General features: G+C 61.2%; 1 protein-coding gene across 1 annotated transcript; it reads left to right on the top strand.

The window, feature by feature from the left end:
* Window positions 1-3,990: 3,990 nt before the first annotated feature.
* Window positions 3,991-13,273, top strand: LOC126329307 (uncharacterized protein Rv2082-like; the record flags this gene model as incomplete). Its single annotated transcript, XM_049996144.1, has 3 exons — window positions 3,991-4,856; window positions 5,373-5,784; window positions 12,905-13,273. Coding segments are annotated over exons 1-3 (1,647 nt in total), but the record flags the coding sequence as incomplete, so codon positions are not given.
* Between the last annotated feature and the right edge of the window lie 2,087 nt (window positions 13,274-15,360).

The following is a 15,360-nucleotide window of genomic DNA, read 5'->3' as shown; positions in this document are numbered from 1 at the left end:
ATGTTCTGATCGGGGCACTTAGGATGCGGTTTTACCCTTCTGAGTACCATTTCCTGGTGGTCATCAGTTTCGTCATCTACCGCTTCTGGTGCTTGGAATTGCCTTTCTAGTGAATCCGCCAGTTCTTCAGCTCGGTCTGTGGGGTCGTTCCTTCCCCATGTAGATGTAGATGTAGATGTTTCGTGTTTAGTTTACGAGTTTTAAGAAATTTCCAGAATTTTTCCTGGTCCCTTTCTGCTTCTCGTAACGTTTCCTCCCACGCCTCGCTACGGTGGTTTTCGGAGCTCTCTTTTTGATCCTCCCGGCCAATTGCTCTGATTTTCGTCGGTCGGCTGGGTCCCTGTAGTTTCTGGCGCGCGCGGGCTGCGGTTGGCGCCTTTGGTGGCAACGGCCGGGGCAAGCAGCGGTGTGTGGTGTGGTGCGGGGCGGGCAGGGGCAGGGGCAGGGGCAGGGGCAGGGGCAGGGGCAGTGGCAGTGGTGGTTGACGGATGGCCTGGGGGCCGAAAAACGGGCCGGCCGGCGGACGGCGGACGGATGTTGAGAGAGGCGGCGCGCACGCGTCTCGCGCGGACACAGGCGCCACAGCGTTGATTGGAAGGAGGTGCGGTGCGGGGATGGGCCCAGGAAAAAAGACGGTCGTGGCCCCTGTCTTGGGTGCGTGTCGACGTCAGCACCGTCGGTGTGGTGTGGTGTGGTGTGGTGTGGGCAGGGAGGGGGGGAAAAGCGGGCTGCGGGCTGCGGGCTGCGGGCTGCGGGCTGCGGGCTGCGGAGGGAATGGTGGTGGGGAGTAGGCACACATGTGGGCGGGCGCAAAATCGGCCGGTGCCCGTAAACCGCGGCGGGATATTGGGTGGAAAAGAGGGAAATTGTAGAAAGGAAAACAAGCGGAGGGGGCGAATGTGGTGGGGTGGGGGGACGGGCGGGGGCGAGGCGACAGCTTGCTTTTTCTTTTTCATTTTATTCTGTTGTAGTGTTTTTGTTTTTTTGTTTTTTTTGCGTGTGTGTGGCCTTGGAGAGGCTGGTCTTGTCTGGCTTACGCTTTGGGTGCGTGTGTTGGTACTTTTTCGTTTTTTCTTGTTCTGCAGAGCAGGGGCGGGGCGGTGGGAACGGCTGGCTGGCTGGCTGTGCCCAGAGGAGGAGGAGACGCTGGCGGCGGGCCCGGCTCCTGGGGCTGCTGTTGCATGCGCTGTGCAAAGAAAGGAAGAGTGGGTTTGTTTGGCTGGTGAAGTGCATTATTTAAGTGTGGGCTTGCCGGCCTGGCTCCGATGCGCAGGTAGATAGATGCCGGCGGCGACCGCAGGCAGGCAGGCGCGTTGTGTGTACAGAGGGACGAGCCATGTGTTTTGCAAGCAGGACGTGGCGTGCCGAGTGGAGAGGAGGCGGCGGCTCGGCTCGGTTCGGCCCGGCCCGGTCCGGCGGTGCCGCGCTGTTGTCGCGGACGTGAGCGCCCCCTGGCGGGCGGGTGGTTGGCGGCGGCGTGGTGGACGCGTGTGGCAGTTGTGTGCACGGGTTGCTTGGGCGAGTGAGCAGTGGCTGGCGGTGTTGGCGCGTCGTCGGGGAGGTACGTGTTGCGGCCGCGTCTGCTGCGCGCTGCGTCGTTGTGTCGACTGTGTGTGGGCGTGGGCACGTGTGCTCTGCCGAGGGCGTCGTAAAAAAGTGGGTCGCGGTGTGCGTGCGTAGCCCGTGATGATGTATTGTGCGTCGCGTCGTTGTGTGCGAAACGGATGCCGAGAGGTGTGTGGTAAGTGCGAAGCGCGAATGTGCGGCGTTTGGCGGTTTCGGTGTGTTTTCTGTTTTTGCGGCGTGAGAGTGGGGCTGGCTGGCTGGCTGGCTGTTGTTGGTTGCCTTGTGTGTGTAGGTTGATGGCGCGACGCGGAGGGGACGCCGTTTGCTGCGTGCCTTGCCTCGCGTGTGTTGGCGCGCCGTGCATGTGTTTGGGTCGCGGGGGCGGTGTTTTTGTTTGTATTTGGATTTTCATTTTTTGGCGTGTTGTGTCGTGTATGGCAAGGGCGAGAGGAGTAGTGCGGTAGTGGTAGTGCAGTAGTGTCGTTGCGGCACGGGCGTCTGGTGGGGCTGTGCGTCGTGGCGGGGAAGGTGTGTAGGTTGCGGCGATGCGGCGAGCCCAGCCCGTCGTTTGACGGTGTGCCGGGTGAGTTGCGCTGCGAATCGAGTGTGGCGGGAAGGGGAGCTGCGTGGCGCCTGCGTCCGTTGGCAGCAGGGGCTGTGCTTTTGAGAGTTTGTTTGATTTCGGGACGACGACGACGACGACGACGACGACTGGTTGGTTGGTTGGTTGGGTGGGGTGGCGTGCGCGTTTGTCGTACTGGGCGAGTCGATTGCCTGCCGGCTGGCGAAAGGTGCGCCGCCGCCCGTCTCGCGCTCTGTGTTTTTTTTTTTTTTTTTTTCTCTCTGTGTGTGTCGGCTGCGTTTTGTTTGCGGTGCGCGCGAAAACGGTGGTGCCGAAAGTGTGCCGGCGTGGCGTTGCGACCGCGACGAGCCGCGGGCGCGCCATTTGGCTGGTGTTGCGTGAAGAGCGGCTGTGTACGGGTAGTGGCTGTAGCCGTACGTGTACGTGCATCCGGCCCGGCCGCCAGCCCAGCCCAGCCCAGCCCAGCCCAGCCCAGCCGAGTCGGGTGAGCGGAGGCCGACACGTGGTGGTGCTCTGTGCTCTCTCGGCTCGGGGGGGTTTGTGTGTGTGCGTGTCTCGTTCGCTCTCCGGAATCTGCTTGTTCTGCTGATCCCCGCCTGTCGGCGTCGTTTATTTTTACTTATTTATTTTTTACCTGTTGTTTGTTTTTCGACGTCGTCTTGCAGTTTTGTCCTTTGCGGCGTGCCGACGACCCGCCGCGCGACCTTATGAAACCCCAAAGCGTGGCGTGGCGTGGCCGAGCCGCAGCAGCTAAGGGGGTGCGGCCGCCTCGACGCCTTAACCTCTCCTAAACTTCTTTAAGCCCCTTAACGCAGCCACCTAAACTAACGTAACCTAACCTAACCTAAGCTCTTAGGCCAACCCCCAAGTCGCCTTAACCTAACGTACGTGACCGCAACCTTAGCTTAACGCCTACGTTAAGACGTGACGTCACGTCAACGCTTAACCTAACCCTGACGCCTTCTTAGCCTAACCTGACGTAACCTAAGGTAAGGTAACCGTTGAAAGAAAGAAACCACCTTTGTTTTGACGTTGAGGCGTGTAAGGTCGGCTGTGAGGGCAGATTCGGTGTGTCTGTAGTTGGGGCTGGCTGGTAATTTATTTTGTTTGTTTGTTTATCGTTGTTTTGTTTTCGCCTGTGGCGGGGGGGTTGGCGCTCCGTCGGCCGGTGCCATGTTGCGCAGGCGGCGATCGTAAAAAAGTAAAAAAAAAAAAGAAAAAAGAAAAGAAAAATGTGTTGGAAGGGCTGTGGGTGTTGGCGGGCGAGGCGAGAGGAGGAGGACGGCCCGCGGCCGTGGCCCGACGGCTGCGGGCCGATCGGGAAAACGGCGGAAGGCGATGGGGCGGCGGAGGTGCGTTTGTGCACGGCCGTCATCGCCGCACGACTCGGCTCGTGTGGCTGTGGCGCCGGCCGCGGTGGCCGGGCTGCCGCGGCGACGGTGCGGGAGTTTTGACGAAGGTTTGGCCATTGTGGCGGGTCGTCGGCTGGGGCTGTGGGGGCGGCATTTGGGCGGGGGCGGCGATTCTCGGCGGGCCGACCCAGGCTGTGGCGCGCGGTGGCTGCAGTTTGGCCGTGGTTTGCGGCGCCGCCGCGGCGACTGGTTGGCGACCGTGGTGTCGGTGTGTGTAGCCCCATCCTCGGTGGTTTGAATGGCGCGGGTGGTTGCGGCGCAGGTTGGGGGCTGCTCCGCGCAGGCTGTCGGACGTTGGGCGGTAGCAAGCGCGGGAGGCGCGGCGCGGCGGCGCGGCGGCGCGCCGAGTGGCGGCCGCTCTCTCGGCCGTCCGCGCCCGCCCGCGACACTGGCTGGGCCAGGCGCGTGCGCGGCGCATTCCGAGTTAGGATGCCGAGCGAGGAGGACCGCGTTACGCAGGCGCAGGGAGCGGCGGACTGCCGCGCGGCGGGACTACCTCGGGCAACCGAGGCAGCTCTGTCGGCGGCTGCATCCGCCCCCCCACGTATGACGACGCTGCAATCGACTGCGGACTGCGCTGCGGTACACCCAATGCGCACTAGCCCGCTCACACCAGAGCAGGTGTACCTAGTTGTACACCGACTATCGCGGGGCATTGTGTACCCTGAACAGGAAGCCGACGAACGAGCACTCCGCGCGTTCCAACAGCACCTGAGGTCACTTGGCTGCGAGGTATTCGAAGATGTGAGCGTACCGTCGGGAGCCAGTGAAGAGACCTCAGATACGCCGTTTGCTGTACCGTCAGGCGCGACGACAGAGCACGCCACTGCCCTGCCACGAGACAGCACAATCCCAGAGGCCAACCTTGGCGAACTGCTCGAGGCGGAAACCATGGATACAGCGCAGCCCTCTAGAAAGAGGCCTGCAGCTGCGGAGGAGGAAGATTCCGCCGCCATCTCTGATTCTACCTGCATGCAAAGTCAGAAGAAGAAGACGCCAGAAGCTGCTGCCCACTCGGAGGCAGATCAGGGGACCGACGACGGCTTCGTTGTCCCGAAGCGGCGGCACACTGCTCGGGCCAAACGGCTTGAGAGAGTGCAGCCGCTGCCGACAGCGAACTCATTCGTCGACGTTCCTGACGAGCCGGAGCCCATGGACGACGCTGAGGCACCCAAGAGGCGGGCACCCGCCCCGCCACCGATTACAGTATCGTGGAAGGACACATACCAGTCCTTCCTCGAGAAGTTCCAGACGGTATCGTCCACTGCCAAGATCAAATGTGCCGGTCGGGACTTGTACAGAGTTTCGATCGGCACAATGGAGGAGTACCGGGCTGCCATGCGGCTCATAGAGAAGGAGAAGCTGCATTGCTACACCCACAATGCCGAGCCAATGAAGCAGCTGAAGGTGGTTTTTCGCCGCCTCCCGCTGAAAATGGAGACCGACCACCTCAAGGGTGAACTAGCTGGGCTGGGCTACATGGCCAGCTCGGTCACGCTCATGAAGTCGCCCAGGACGAGGAGGCCCATGCCACTGTTCTTGGTTGTCCTCCCGGACAACCTCGAAAACCGCAAAATTTTCCAGGTGCAGATGGTGGCCAGGATTGCAGTGGAAGTGGAGCCGCTCAAGGCCAAGGGGAGGCGCGCCCAGTGCTTCTCCTGCCAAGGGCTTGACCACGTGGCGCGCTACTGCACGATGCCGGCCCGCTGCGTCAAGTGCGCCGACTCCCACCAGAGTCGAGACTGCACAAAGAAGAGGGAGGAGGCGCCCAAGTGCTGCAACTGTAGCGAGCCACATGTGGCGAGCTACAGAGGCTGCGCCGCCTTCAAACGCGGCCCACGGCAGCAAGGACGTGCGGCACCGGCACGAAAGGTGCAACCAGGCACCAGCTTCGCCTCTGCCACCAAGGGGGAGTCCTCGGACGCCCCCAGGGGGCGGCGGACGGACGTCGCGACCACCAAGGCGCCCAACCAGGCAACTGGCGCCCAGGACGACCAACACCAGGGCGGACGGCTAAACCGTCCCCCCACCTCAGACAGGCCGCAAGCTGCTAGGCGTGCGGTCCCGCTAACGGACGCAGCCACTCCGCTGCGCCCCGCCGCCCACGCACCCGCAACCGCGGCACCTCCTGCAGCAATTCCGCGACCAGAAGCAGCAGACCTGGGAGCAATGTTGAGCTCCCTCTCTGCCCTGCTACAGCAACTGCCGGTGCTCGTCACCGCCGTAACGGGGGCCCTCCAGGCCGCTACCGTCGCCACGAAACCACACCATGGATAACGTCCTTATCCACGGTCTGACCATCTGTGGTTTCAATGCCAACAGCCTGTTTCCACAACAGGGTGAGTTTCGTCAGTTCATGCAGGACGAGGCCATCGACCTGTGCCTGATCTGCGAAACTCACCTCAAGCCAGGAGTTCTCGTGAAGGTAGCAAACTATGTTTGCTACCGCAACGACAGGCCGACGGCAGGCGGGGGTACCGCCATCTACGTCCGCGCCTCACTCCGGCACCACCAGGTGCTGCTCCCCGCCATGGCCACCCTGGAAGTCACCGGGGTGAACGTCACGACGGCTGTGGGGCAAATAACCTTCGTGGCTGCATACAGGCCACCACGTGGACACCTCCAGGAGGCAGACGTCGACGCACTGCTGGCGATTGGGGGGAGGGTCTTCATTGCGGGTGACTTCAATGCGAAACACCCGGAATGGAACTCCCGCCTCACGAACGTCAGTGGCCGCCGACTTCTTCGCGCAGCCCAGAGGAATGGCGCCCTGGTACTGGGCCCACAGGAACACACCATCTTCCCGGCCAGGGGGCGGTCGGACGTGCTCGACGTTGCCGTCATCAAAGGCATCGGGCACCACACGACCGCTACCACGAGGTGTGCGATGTCGTCCGACCACCTGCCGGTGGTCTATGGAATCGACATCGCTGGAGCCACGCTCCCGCCACGTCGGCAGACGTACCGGCGCCTGGACAGCGATCGATTTCAGGACAACATCCTGGCATCACTGGCGGACTCACCTGACCCCGCGGCAGTGGGGGCGGATGCCGCCCTTCAATTCTTCACGCGTCAGCTGCTGCAGGCAGCTGATGCGGCCTCCCCTGCCCCTCCACAGGGTACCAGGGACTTCTCCCGTAACCTGCCGCCTCCCATCCGGGACGCAATACGGGAGAAGAACCGCCTCTTCCGGGAGTGGCAGCTCACGCGCCAACCCGCAACGAAACGGCGCCTCAACCGCATGCGGAGAGACATCAAAGCGGCGGCTGAGGCGCACAGGAACAACGTATGGGCAGACTTCGTCGCCTCCCTCAACACCGAGGACGGCAGCGCGTGGCGGACTGTGAAGTCCTTTCTACGCAGAAGGCAGCGCGTCCCGCCGCTACTCGTCGGACAAGATGTCGTCTGCAGCCCGGACGGCAAGGCAGGCGCCCTGGCGGACCACTTCGAGCTGTCATTCACCCCGGTGGATGATAACATTGACGAGGAGCACCTCCACCGGGTTGAGGAGCAGCTCCCAGTGTTCCTGGAAGCCAGGGACGCCGCAGACGAGATCGACCCCATCACCGAGGAGGAGGTGGCCGTGCAGATAACGGCGCTCAACACCAAGAAGGCTGGCGGGGCTGACGGCGTCACCAACCATCTGCTGAAGAGCCTGCCGGCGGGTGCACACCCATTCCTGGCGGGCATCTTCAACCAGGTCCTTCGCTCTGGGGTCTACCCCTCTGTATGGAAACATGCAGAGGTGGTGGCAATCCCCAAGGCGAACAAGGACCCACGGGACGCCGCCAACTATCGGCCAATCAGTCTGCTGCCGGCACTCTCGAAGGTGTTCGAGCGCCTGTACGCCAGACGCCTACTCCGCCACGTGACAGCAGAAGGCATCATACCCGACGAGCAGTTCGGCTTTAGGAGGGGCCATTCCACCGTCCACCAGCTGATGCGGTTGGTAGAAGAAGCCATGCGCGCCCTGGAGACTCGGGAATACCTTGGGGCGGTGTTCCTGGACGTCTCTAGGGCATTCGACTCCGTGTGGCACGACGGCCTCGTGTACAAACTTTTTGTGCACGGGGTACCGACGTCACACGGAGTCCTCCTCCGGTCATACCTAGCCGAGCGGTCCTTCCATGTCAGGCTGGAAGATGGGACATCCACCCACCGATACATCCGTGCTGGAGTGCCGCAGGGGTCCGTTCTTGGGCCCCTACTGTACTCCCTATACACCGCCGACGCTCCGCGCGTGACGCCGGTGAAGTTGGCACTATATGCTGACGACACTGCGCTGTTCGTGCGGAGCATGAAGGCGGTCGAGATGCGCCGTCTTCTCCAACGAGGTTGCGAGGCCCTTGGCGCCTGGTCGACCAAGTGGCGCCTCAAGCAAAACGCGGCGAAGAGCCAGGCGGTGGTGTTCACTAGACGACCACTGCCGCCCGATCTTCCGCCAGTCACCGTCATGGGCAGCCCCGTCCCATGGAGCAAGACCGGCCGCTACCTGGGTGTCACATTGGACCACAAGCTGACATGGAAGCCGCACATCGAGGACGTCAGGGGCAGAGCAATAGGGCGCCTACGCGTCCTGTACCCTCTGCTCAATCCATCGTCTGCGCTGCCGCCTCATCACGGCATCACGCTGTACCTGGCGCTGGTACGTCCAGTGCTGGAATACGCGGCTGTGGTGTGGGGCAACGCGGCCGAGACACACATCAGCAAGCTGCAGAGGGTGCAGAACAGGGCGCTCAAGCTCGCTCTGCGCCTGCCGAGGCTATACTCGACCGCTCGGCTACACGAGCAGACCGGAATACCCCTCCTCCGCGACCGCTTCAAGCAATCAGCGCGGGCCTTCTACGAGCGGACCGAACGGTCCGACAACCGGCTCATCAGGGGTCTGGGCCATCCTGCGCACCACAGGCCAACAACACGCTGGCCTGACCTGTTGCGGGAGTGAAAACTCCCGCAACAGAGAAAGGACATCCCCACCCAGAAAGAAACCAACCAGAGGCCAACCCAAGAAGAGAGTTAGTCACTCCGAAACGAAAGGCTTCCGCAGGAATAGCAGTTGACTGCTTAGCCTGCTCCTGCACGGGTCAGGGCAGACCCGTAAGGTCGAACAGTGAGTGAGTCAGTGAGCGTGCGCGGCTATTCTCTGCTGCGCGCCCCTCGCTGTTGTGCGTCGTCGAAGGAGAGAAGGAAGCGAAACCAAGGGGAAAAAAGAAAAGAGAACAAGCAAAAGATGGCAGACCAGGCGGCTACGAACGAGACTGCCGCGGCACCCGCCGCCACCGGCACTACGAAGAAGGCCAAGTCTGCGTCGTCTGCGAAGAAGCCGCGCGCCAAGCCTGCGCACCCGCGCACCTCTGAGATGGTGACGGCCGCCATCAAGAGTCTGAAGGAGCGCGGCGGGTCGTCGCTGCAGGCGATCAAGAAGTACATTGCCGCGCACTACAAGCTGGACGCGGAGAAGCTGGCGCCCTTTATCAAGAAGTACCTCAAGTCGGCCGTCGTGGCTGGCGAGCTGGTGCAGACGAAGGGGAAGGGCGCGTCGGGCTCTTTCAAGCTTGCCGGCGCCGGCGGCGGGGCGGCCGAGGGCGGCAAGGCTCGTGGTGGCGGCGGTGGTGCGAAGAAGAAGCGCGCCGCTCCGGCCAGCAAGGAGAAGAAGGGGGCCCGTGCGGCCGGCGCAAAGAAGGCTGGCGGCGTGAAGGCGGCGACCGGTCGGAAGGCGGGCGCCGCCAAGAAGGCGTCTGCGGCGTCGGCCGCTCCCGCGGGTGCGAAGAAGGCGGCTGCGGCCAAGCCGGCCAAGGCCAAGTCGCCGTCGAAGGCGAAGAAGGCCGCCAAGGTTCCGACGAAGAAGCCGAAGGCGCCGCGCCCGAAGAAGGCGACGGCGACGCCGTCTAAGGCGAAGGCTTCGCCCAAGAAGAAGAAGTAAAAAGGGCAGGGAAGGGTTGGCGGTTGACACCGTCGCCTGGTGGCCGGCGCGCAACCAGAGGCTGTCGCGCGGTCCCGGACAAAAACAAAAACGGCCCTTCTCAGGGCCATCAAAGCACGTCGGGAAGGTGTTGATTGTCGTGTCGTGTCGTGGTCGGTCGGTTGCCTTGTTGTCTGTCTGTCTTGCTTGCTGGCGTTTGTTTGTTTCATGTGTGGATGGTGGTTGGATTGTGGGGTCGTTGGCGGGCGTGGGCGGCGGCGCGCGGCTGGTGTTACACAAAGTGTATTTTACTTTTACCTATTTATTTTGCGCCGCGTTTGTTTGTTTGTTTGTTTGTCTTGGTGGTGGTTTTGGAATAGTCTTTTTTGTTTTGCTTTGCTTTGCTTTGCTTTCCGGGCGTCACGTTTTGTGCCGTGGCCTGTGTGGGTGGCGCTATTGACGCTTGCGACTTGGTTCGGCCGGTGCGGTGCTTTTTTTTTTTTTTTTTGGAAACGGCGGCGCCGGGCCGGGCCGGGGGTGGGACGACTGGACTGGAGAGTGAGTGGGGAACTAGTCGTTGCGACCGACAAAGTTTTGCTCGCGACGGAGAGACGTTAGTGGCCCTGAAAAGGGCCGTTTTGTTTGTTTGGCGGTGTGCGGGTTTAGGCGCGCTCGCCGCGGATGCGGCGCGCGAGCTGGATGTCCTTGGGCATGATGGTGACTCGCTTGGCGTGGATTGCGCACAGGTTGGTGTCTTCGAAGAGGCCGACGAGGTAGGCCTCGCTGGCCTCTTGCAGGGCCATGACTGCGGAGCTCTGGAAGCGCAGGTCGGTCTTGAAGTCCTGGGCGATCTCGCGCACTAGGCGCTGGAATGGCAGCTTGCGGATGAGCAGCTCTGTGCTCTTCTGGTAGCGCCTGATTTCTCGCAGGGCGACGGTGCCCGGCCTGTAGCGGTGGGGCTTCTTGACGCCGCCGGTGGCGGGCGCGCTCTTCCTCGCCGCCTTGGTGGCGAGCTGTTTGCGCGGCGCCTTTCCGCCGGTGGACTTGCGGGCCGTTTGCTTTGTCCGGGCCATGGCTACTGCGGATGCGGATGCGGCGTGGAGGATATGCGTGCGCGACGGCGTCCGGTGCTGCCTTGACAACGGGCCCGCGCGCCCCGGGTGCTGCGCTTATATGCCCTCGGTGCGCGGTGGTGGGGGGAGGGGAGGGCGGGCCGCGGGGCCCCAGAGTCTATATAGGGGGGCGGCGCGCGCGCTGGGCGCCACAACCGTAGCCGACTCGCTAGCGCCGGGTGAGGAGCTTGCCTTGCTTTCTGTTTTTTATATTATTGTGGTTGAGACGCTTGAAGAAGAAGAAGAATGACAGGCCGCGGCAAGGGAGGAAAGGGGCTCGGCAAGGGTGGCGCCAAGCGGCACCGCAAGGTGTTGCGCGACAACATCCAGGGCATCACGAAGCCCGCGATCCGCCGCCTGGCGCGCAGGGGCGGCGTGAAGCGCATCTCTGGTCTGATCTACGAGGAGACGCGCGGAGTGCTGAAGGTGTTCCTGGAGAACGTGATCCGCGACGCGGTGACGTACACTGAGCACGCCAAGCGCAAGACTGTGACGGCCATGGACGTGGTGTACGCCCTGAAGAGGCAGGGGCGCACCCTGTACGGTTTCGGCGGTTAGGCGGTGTGAGACCGAAGGAAGGAAGGAAAGAGAGATTGAAAAACGGCCCTTTTCAGGGCCACCACAGTGTTCGGAAGTTGAAAAGTGCGAAAGAGTCTGTGTTGCTGGTTTTTCTTTTCCTTTTTTAGTCTACTTGGCCTTTTAGTTTTGTTTGGAGTTTTTTTGACGTGGTGTGCGGTGCGGTTGGGAGGGAAGGAAGCGTGCCCTTGCGTTGTGTGAGCTCCCTCCTTCCTTCCTTCCTTCCTTCCTTCCTTCCTTCCCCTCCCTCTTTGCTTGTATGCTTCTTGTCGGTGGATGGGCTGTGTGTTGCGGCGCGGCTGAGTGCCGAGGGGTTATTTTTGAGGTGTGTTGTTGTGCGCCACGTGTGCTGGTTAATGGTCGCGAGACTGTGCGTGCGTGGAGTGGAGTGGAGGAGGTGGCCAAGTACGTGTGTACAAGATGGCGGCGCCTGTGTGTGTAAGAAGGAAAAAAAACCGTACACACAGAGAGAGAGAGAGAGAGAGAGAGAGAGAGAGAGAGAAGTGGTGCGACGAACGACTGGAATTCTGCTTTGGACGTAGGTTTGTGTGGTGGCCCTGAAAAGGGCCGATTGTGTTTTGTTTTTGAGCCGAGGCGGCAAATGGCGCGCTGCGTGCCAAGGGAGCACGCGGCGGTTGCCGATTGCGCTGTCTCTCTTTTAGGCCTTCTTCTCGGTCTTCTTTGGCAGCAGGACGGCCTGGATGTTGGGCAGGACACCTCCCTGTGCGATGGTGACGCCCGACAAGAGCTTGTTGAGCTCCTCGTCGTTGCGTATGGCGAGCTGCAGGTGGCGCGGGATGATGCGCGTCTTCTTGTTGTCGCGGGCCGCGTTTCCGGCCAGCTCGAGCACCTCAGCCGCGAGGTACTCCATGACGGCGGCGAGGTAGACGGGCGCCCCGGCGCCGACGCGCTCGGCGTAGTTTCCCTTGCGCAGGAGGCGGTGGATTCTGCCGACCGGGAACTGGAGCCCAGCCCTGCTTGAGCGGGACTTTGACTTGCCCTTGACTTTGCCTCCCTTTCCGCGTCCGGACATGGCGATGGGCTAGTTTCGAAAGAAGCGAGAAAGAAAAGCACAACGCCCCAAACGGTGCGAGCCGCAGCGAGTCGAGCAGCGGAGTGCGTGCCGGCGCCGGCGGGGTGGGGGTCCTTTATGGGCTCGGGTGCGGCGGCCGGTTGCGCGCGCGCCCCATTGGTCGGCGGCCGCAGCAGGGCGAGCTGGTAAAGGTGCGGCGGCGGCGTGCGGCGGGTCCCCCCAGACGCGCTCTGGCCGTCGTGGCGGAAGGAGCTCTCAGCCGGTGATGGCCGGTGCATCGGTAGCTATTGGGGCTTAAGCCTCGCTGACCGCTCTGCTCTACAGAGAGTGTTCTTCCGAAGCGCGACAGTAGCGCCCGGTGGATCGGCGGAGGGTTGAGCTTGCTCCCTTTCGTCGAGAAACCGCGTAGTTGCGGAAAGCAGAATTGTCGTGAAGAGTCCTAGACTCACAGCAACCCCGTAACGTTTGTTACAAACTCCACAGCGAGGCTATCTCGTTCTTTGTAGGGTTAATCAGTGCCAGGGGCCCGTTCACGTCGGATCACCCCGCGTACTGTAGGCCGATTCTCTTCTTCCGCACCTCCTTTAGGTGCCGCGCCACTGCACTAACGGCGCACGCTAGGCCGTAGGGCACTCCCCCCACTTCCGTAGGGTAAAACAGTTAGGGCTTTTTCTTCTCAGAAAGAGCAAAATTGTCGTTCCCCTTTCTCGTCCCTCCCAGAACACCAAGATGGCAGATTCCGCCGGTGTTTCTCCCGCCATAACCCGCAGCAAAGCTGCAGCGAAAGAGGCGCTCGGGTCGACTGACCCCGTCGACGCCAGCGTCCCGCTTGCCGCCGTGGGGGAGGTATTGGCCGACAAGGATCGGCAGATCGCGCAGCAAGCGCAGGAACTGCTGGACCAACGTCGGCTGATAACCGACCTTTGCGGCGCAAACGACACACCGAAGCGCACCACGCTTCACATCACGCTTCACTCGCCTGCTACTGGTGACTCCTGCACGACCGTCCCGCTGTCGCTGCTGACTCCAGTGGCGGAATCAGCGGCGGCGGACGAGGACACAGAACAACACTACACCGGGCCCTGGCAGGTGGAGGGCCCATCACACAAACGCAGAAACACAAGAGGTACATGCGAGCAACCAAACTCGCTAGGCAGCCGAAAGGCGTTGCTGCCTACACCGAAACAAACACTTCCGGCTAGGAACACAGACACTATAACCAACACGAACCGACCTGCGGTCAGTAATAACTCAAATACACAAACCGCAGCTACGCCCGCACAACAAAAGACTGGTTTTCCCCCAGTCGTAATACAGAACTATGGGGACCTTAGCGTCCTCAACACCACATTCGAAGCGAGGCACACACCTTGCACGCTCCACACTAAATACTCTGGGGATAGGGCCTCACTGTACGTGGCTACTAACACAGAGTACAAAGATCTCCTGTTCTTCCTCAAAGAACAGGGGATCGAGCACTACACGTACAGAACGGCTGAAGAGCGGACACAGCTGTACGTGGTCAAGGGAGTGGACCCCAGCACACCAAACAAAACAGTTCAAGCGGCGCTCAACTTCCTTGGTTACGACTGCCGAAGTGCTAACCGGATGACGGGCTTCCGCACACACACCCGCCTACCACACTACCTGGTCGAGATGGCCGATACGGCTGCCTCCCGCGGCCTTCTGCAGATAAAAAGCCTTCTGCGGATGGACGTAAGGGTAGAATTATATGAACCACCACTCGTCCCCCAACAATGCAACAACTGCCAGCGATTCGGTCATTCGGCCCTTCGCTGTCGCCTGGCACCCCGTTGCCGCGGATGCGCTGGCAAACACGCATCCAACGCTTGTACACAAGCACAACAAAACGCACGCCGTTGCGCCAACTGTGGTCAAGGCCATGCGGCCAACTACAGGGGCTGCGACGTATACAGAGAGGCGCAGAGGCGTAAAACACAACAATCCAGAGGACTCAGCGCCATACCACGTCCAAGGCCCGCACCAAACCCTGTCAGGAACGGTGTAACGTTCGCCATGGCTACGAGCCCTGGAGGAGCGGTGCGGGCGGCGGAACCTCCGCGCCCATCACACGCACAAAACACAACCGCTGCGACAACAATACAACCGTCTCAGCCAACTAAAAACACATCGACCACACCGGTTCCAACACCACCTCCCCAAAACAACACGACCCCACTCCCTGAGGCCACGGCATGCGAAACCACGCAGACCGCACAGGAAGACGCACCCACACAAGGACCCCCAGAACCGAAAACCCAGAGAAGGCGTAGGCGACCTCAAGGGAACAGGAACGGGTACACAAGATCGCCACAACAAACCACTCGACAACAACAGAACACGGAAACGCAGACACACAGTCAGCAAGCCAGTGACACCAGCACACACACTACTCCGCCCATCACCACACCTGTAACACAGGCACCACAGACTGCAGCACACAGCAGCAACACAAGCGCCAGCCCACACACAACGCCAACACCCGCACCAGCGGCCGCTAACACCACAAACAAGCCACAGGCCGACACGCACAACACAAACACAACACAAGGGGGAATAATGGAAACACTATTCCCCCAGCATACGACCCAACAGATCTTCGCCAGGATCTTCGCGGTCATCACTACACTAATCACACAGCTCATGTCTGCCCAACCCGGACAGTACTGGACTGCCATACAAACAGCTCTCACCACACTGTTCCCATCCCTACATGGATAATACGCCACACCCGGCCCCCTTCGCAAACAACCGGACACTATCACAGATCCTGTTCTGGAATGCAGACGGGATCAACAACAAAAGGGCGGAACTTGCCGCGTTCATGGAGCGTAAGGGCATCCTTATCGCACTACTGAGCGAAACTAAACTCAAACCGCACAACCACCTAAACTTTACCAGCTACTGCGTCTATCGTACCGACCGACCGGACGGCTCTGGTTTCGGTGGAACGGCCATCATTATACACAAAGACATCGAACACACAAACATAGTGCTCCCTGATCTTGAAAAATTAGAGGCAACCGCCGTCAGGGTCAAGTTCAACGGAGCCTATACCACACTGGTGTCAGTATACAACAGTCCTAAGAACATAGTGACACGCGACATCAGCACTATACTCAACATATCACCGCGCGTAATAGCCGCTGGAGATC

The sequence above is a fragment of the Schistocerca gregaria genome, unplaced genomic scaffold (assembly GCF_023897955.1).
Source record: "Schistocerca gregaria isolate iqSchGreg1 unplaced genomic scaffold, iqSchGreg1.2 ptg001167l, whole genome shotgun sequence".
Classification (NCBI taxonomy): Eukaryota; Metazoa; Arthropoda; class Insecta; order Orthoptera; family Acrididae; genus Schistocerca; species Schistocerca gregaria.
The sequence above is the reverse complement of the archived record's forward strand: the minus strand, read 5'-3'. Positions and strand labels throughout refer to the sequence as shown.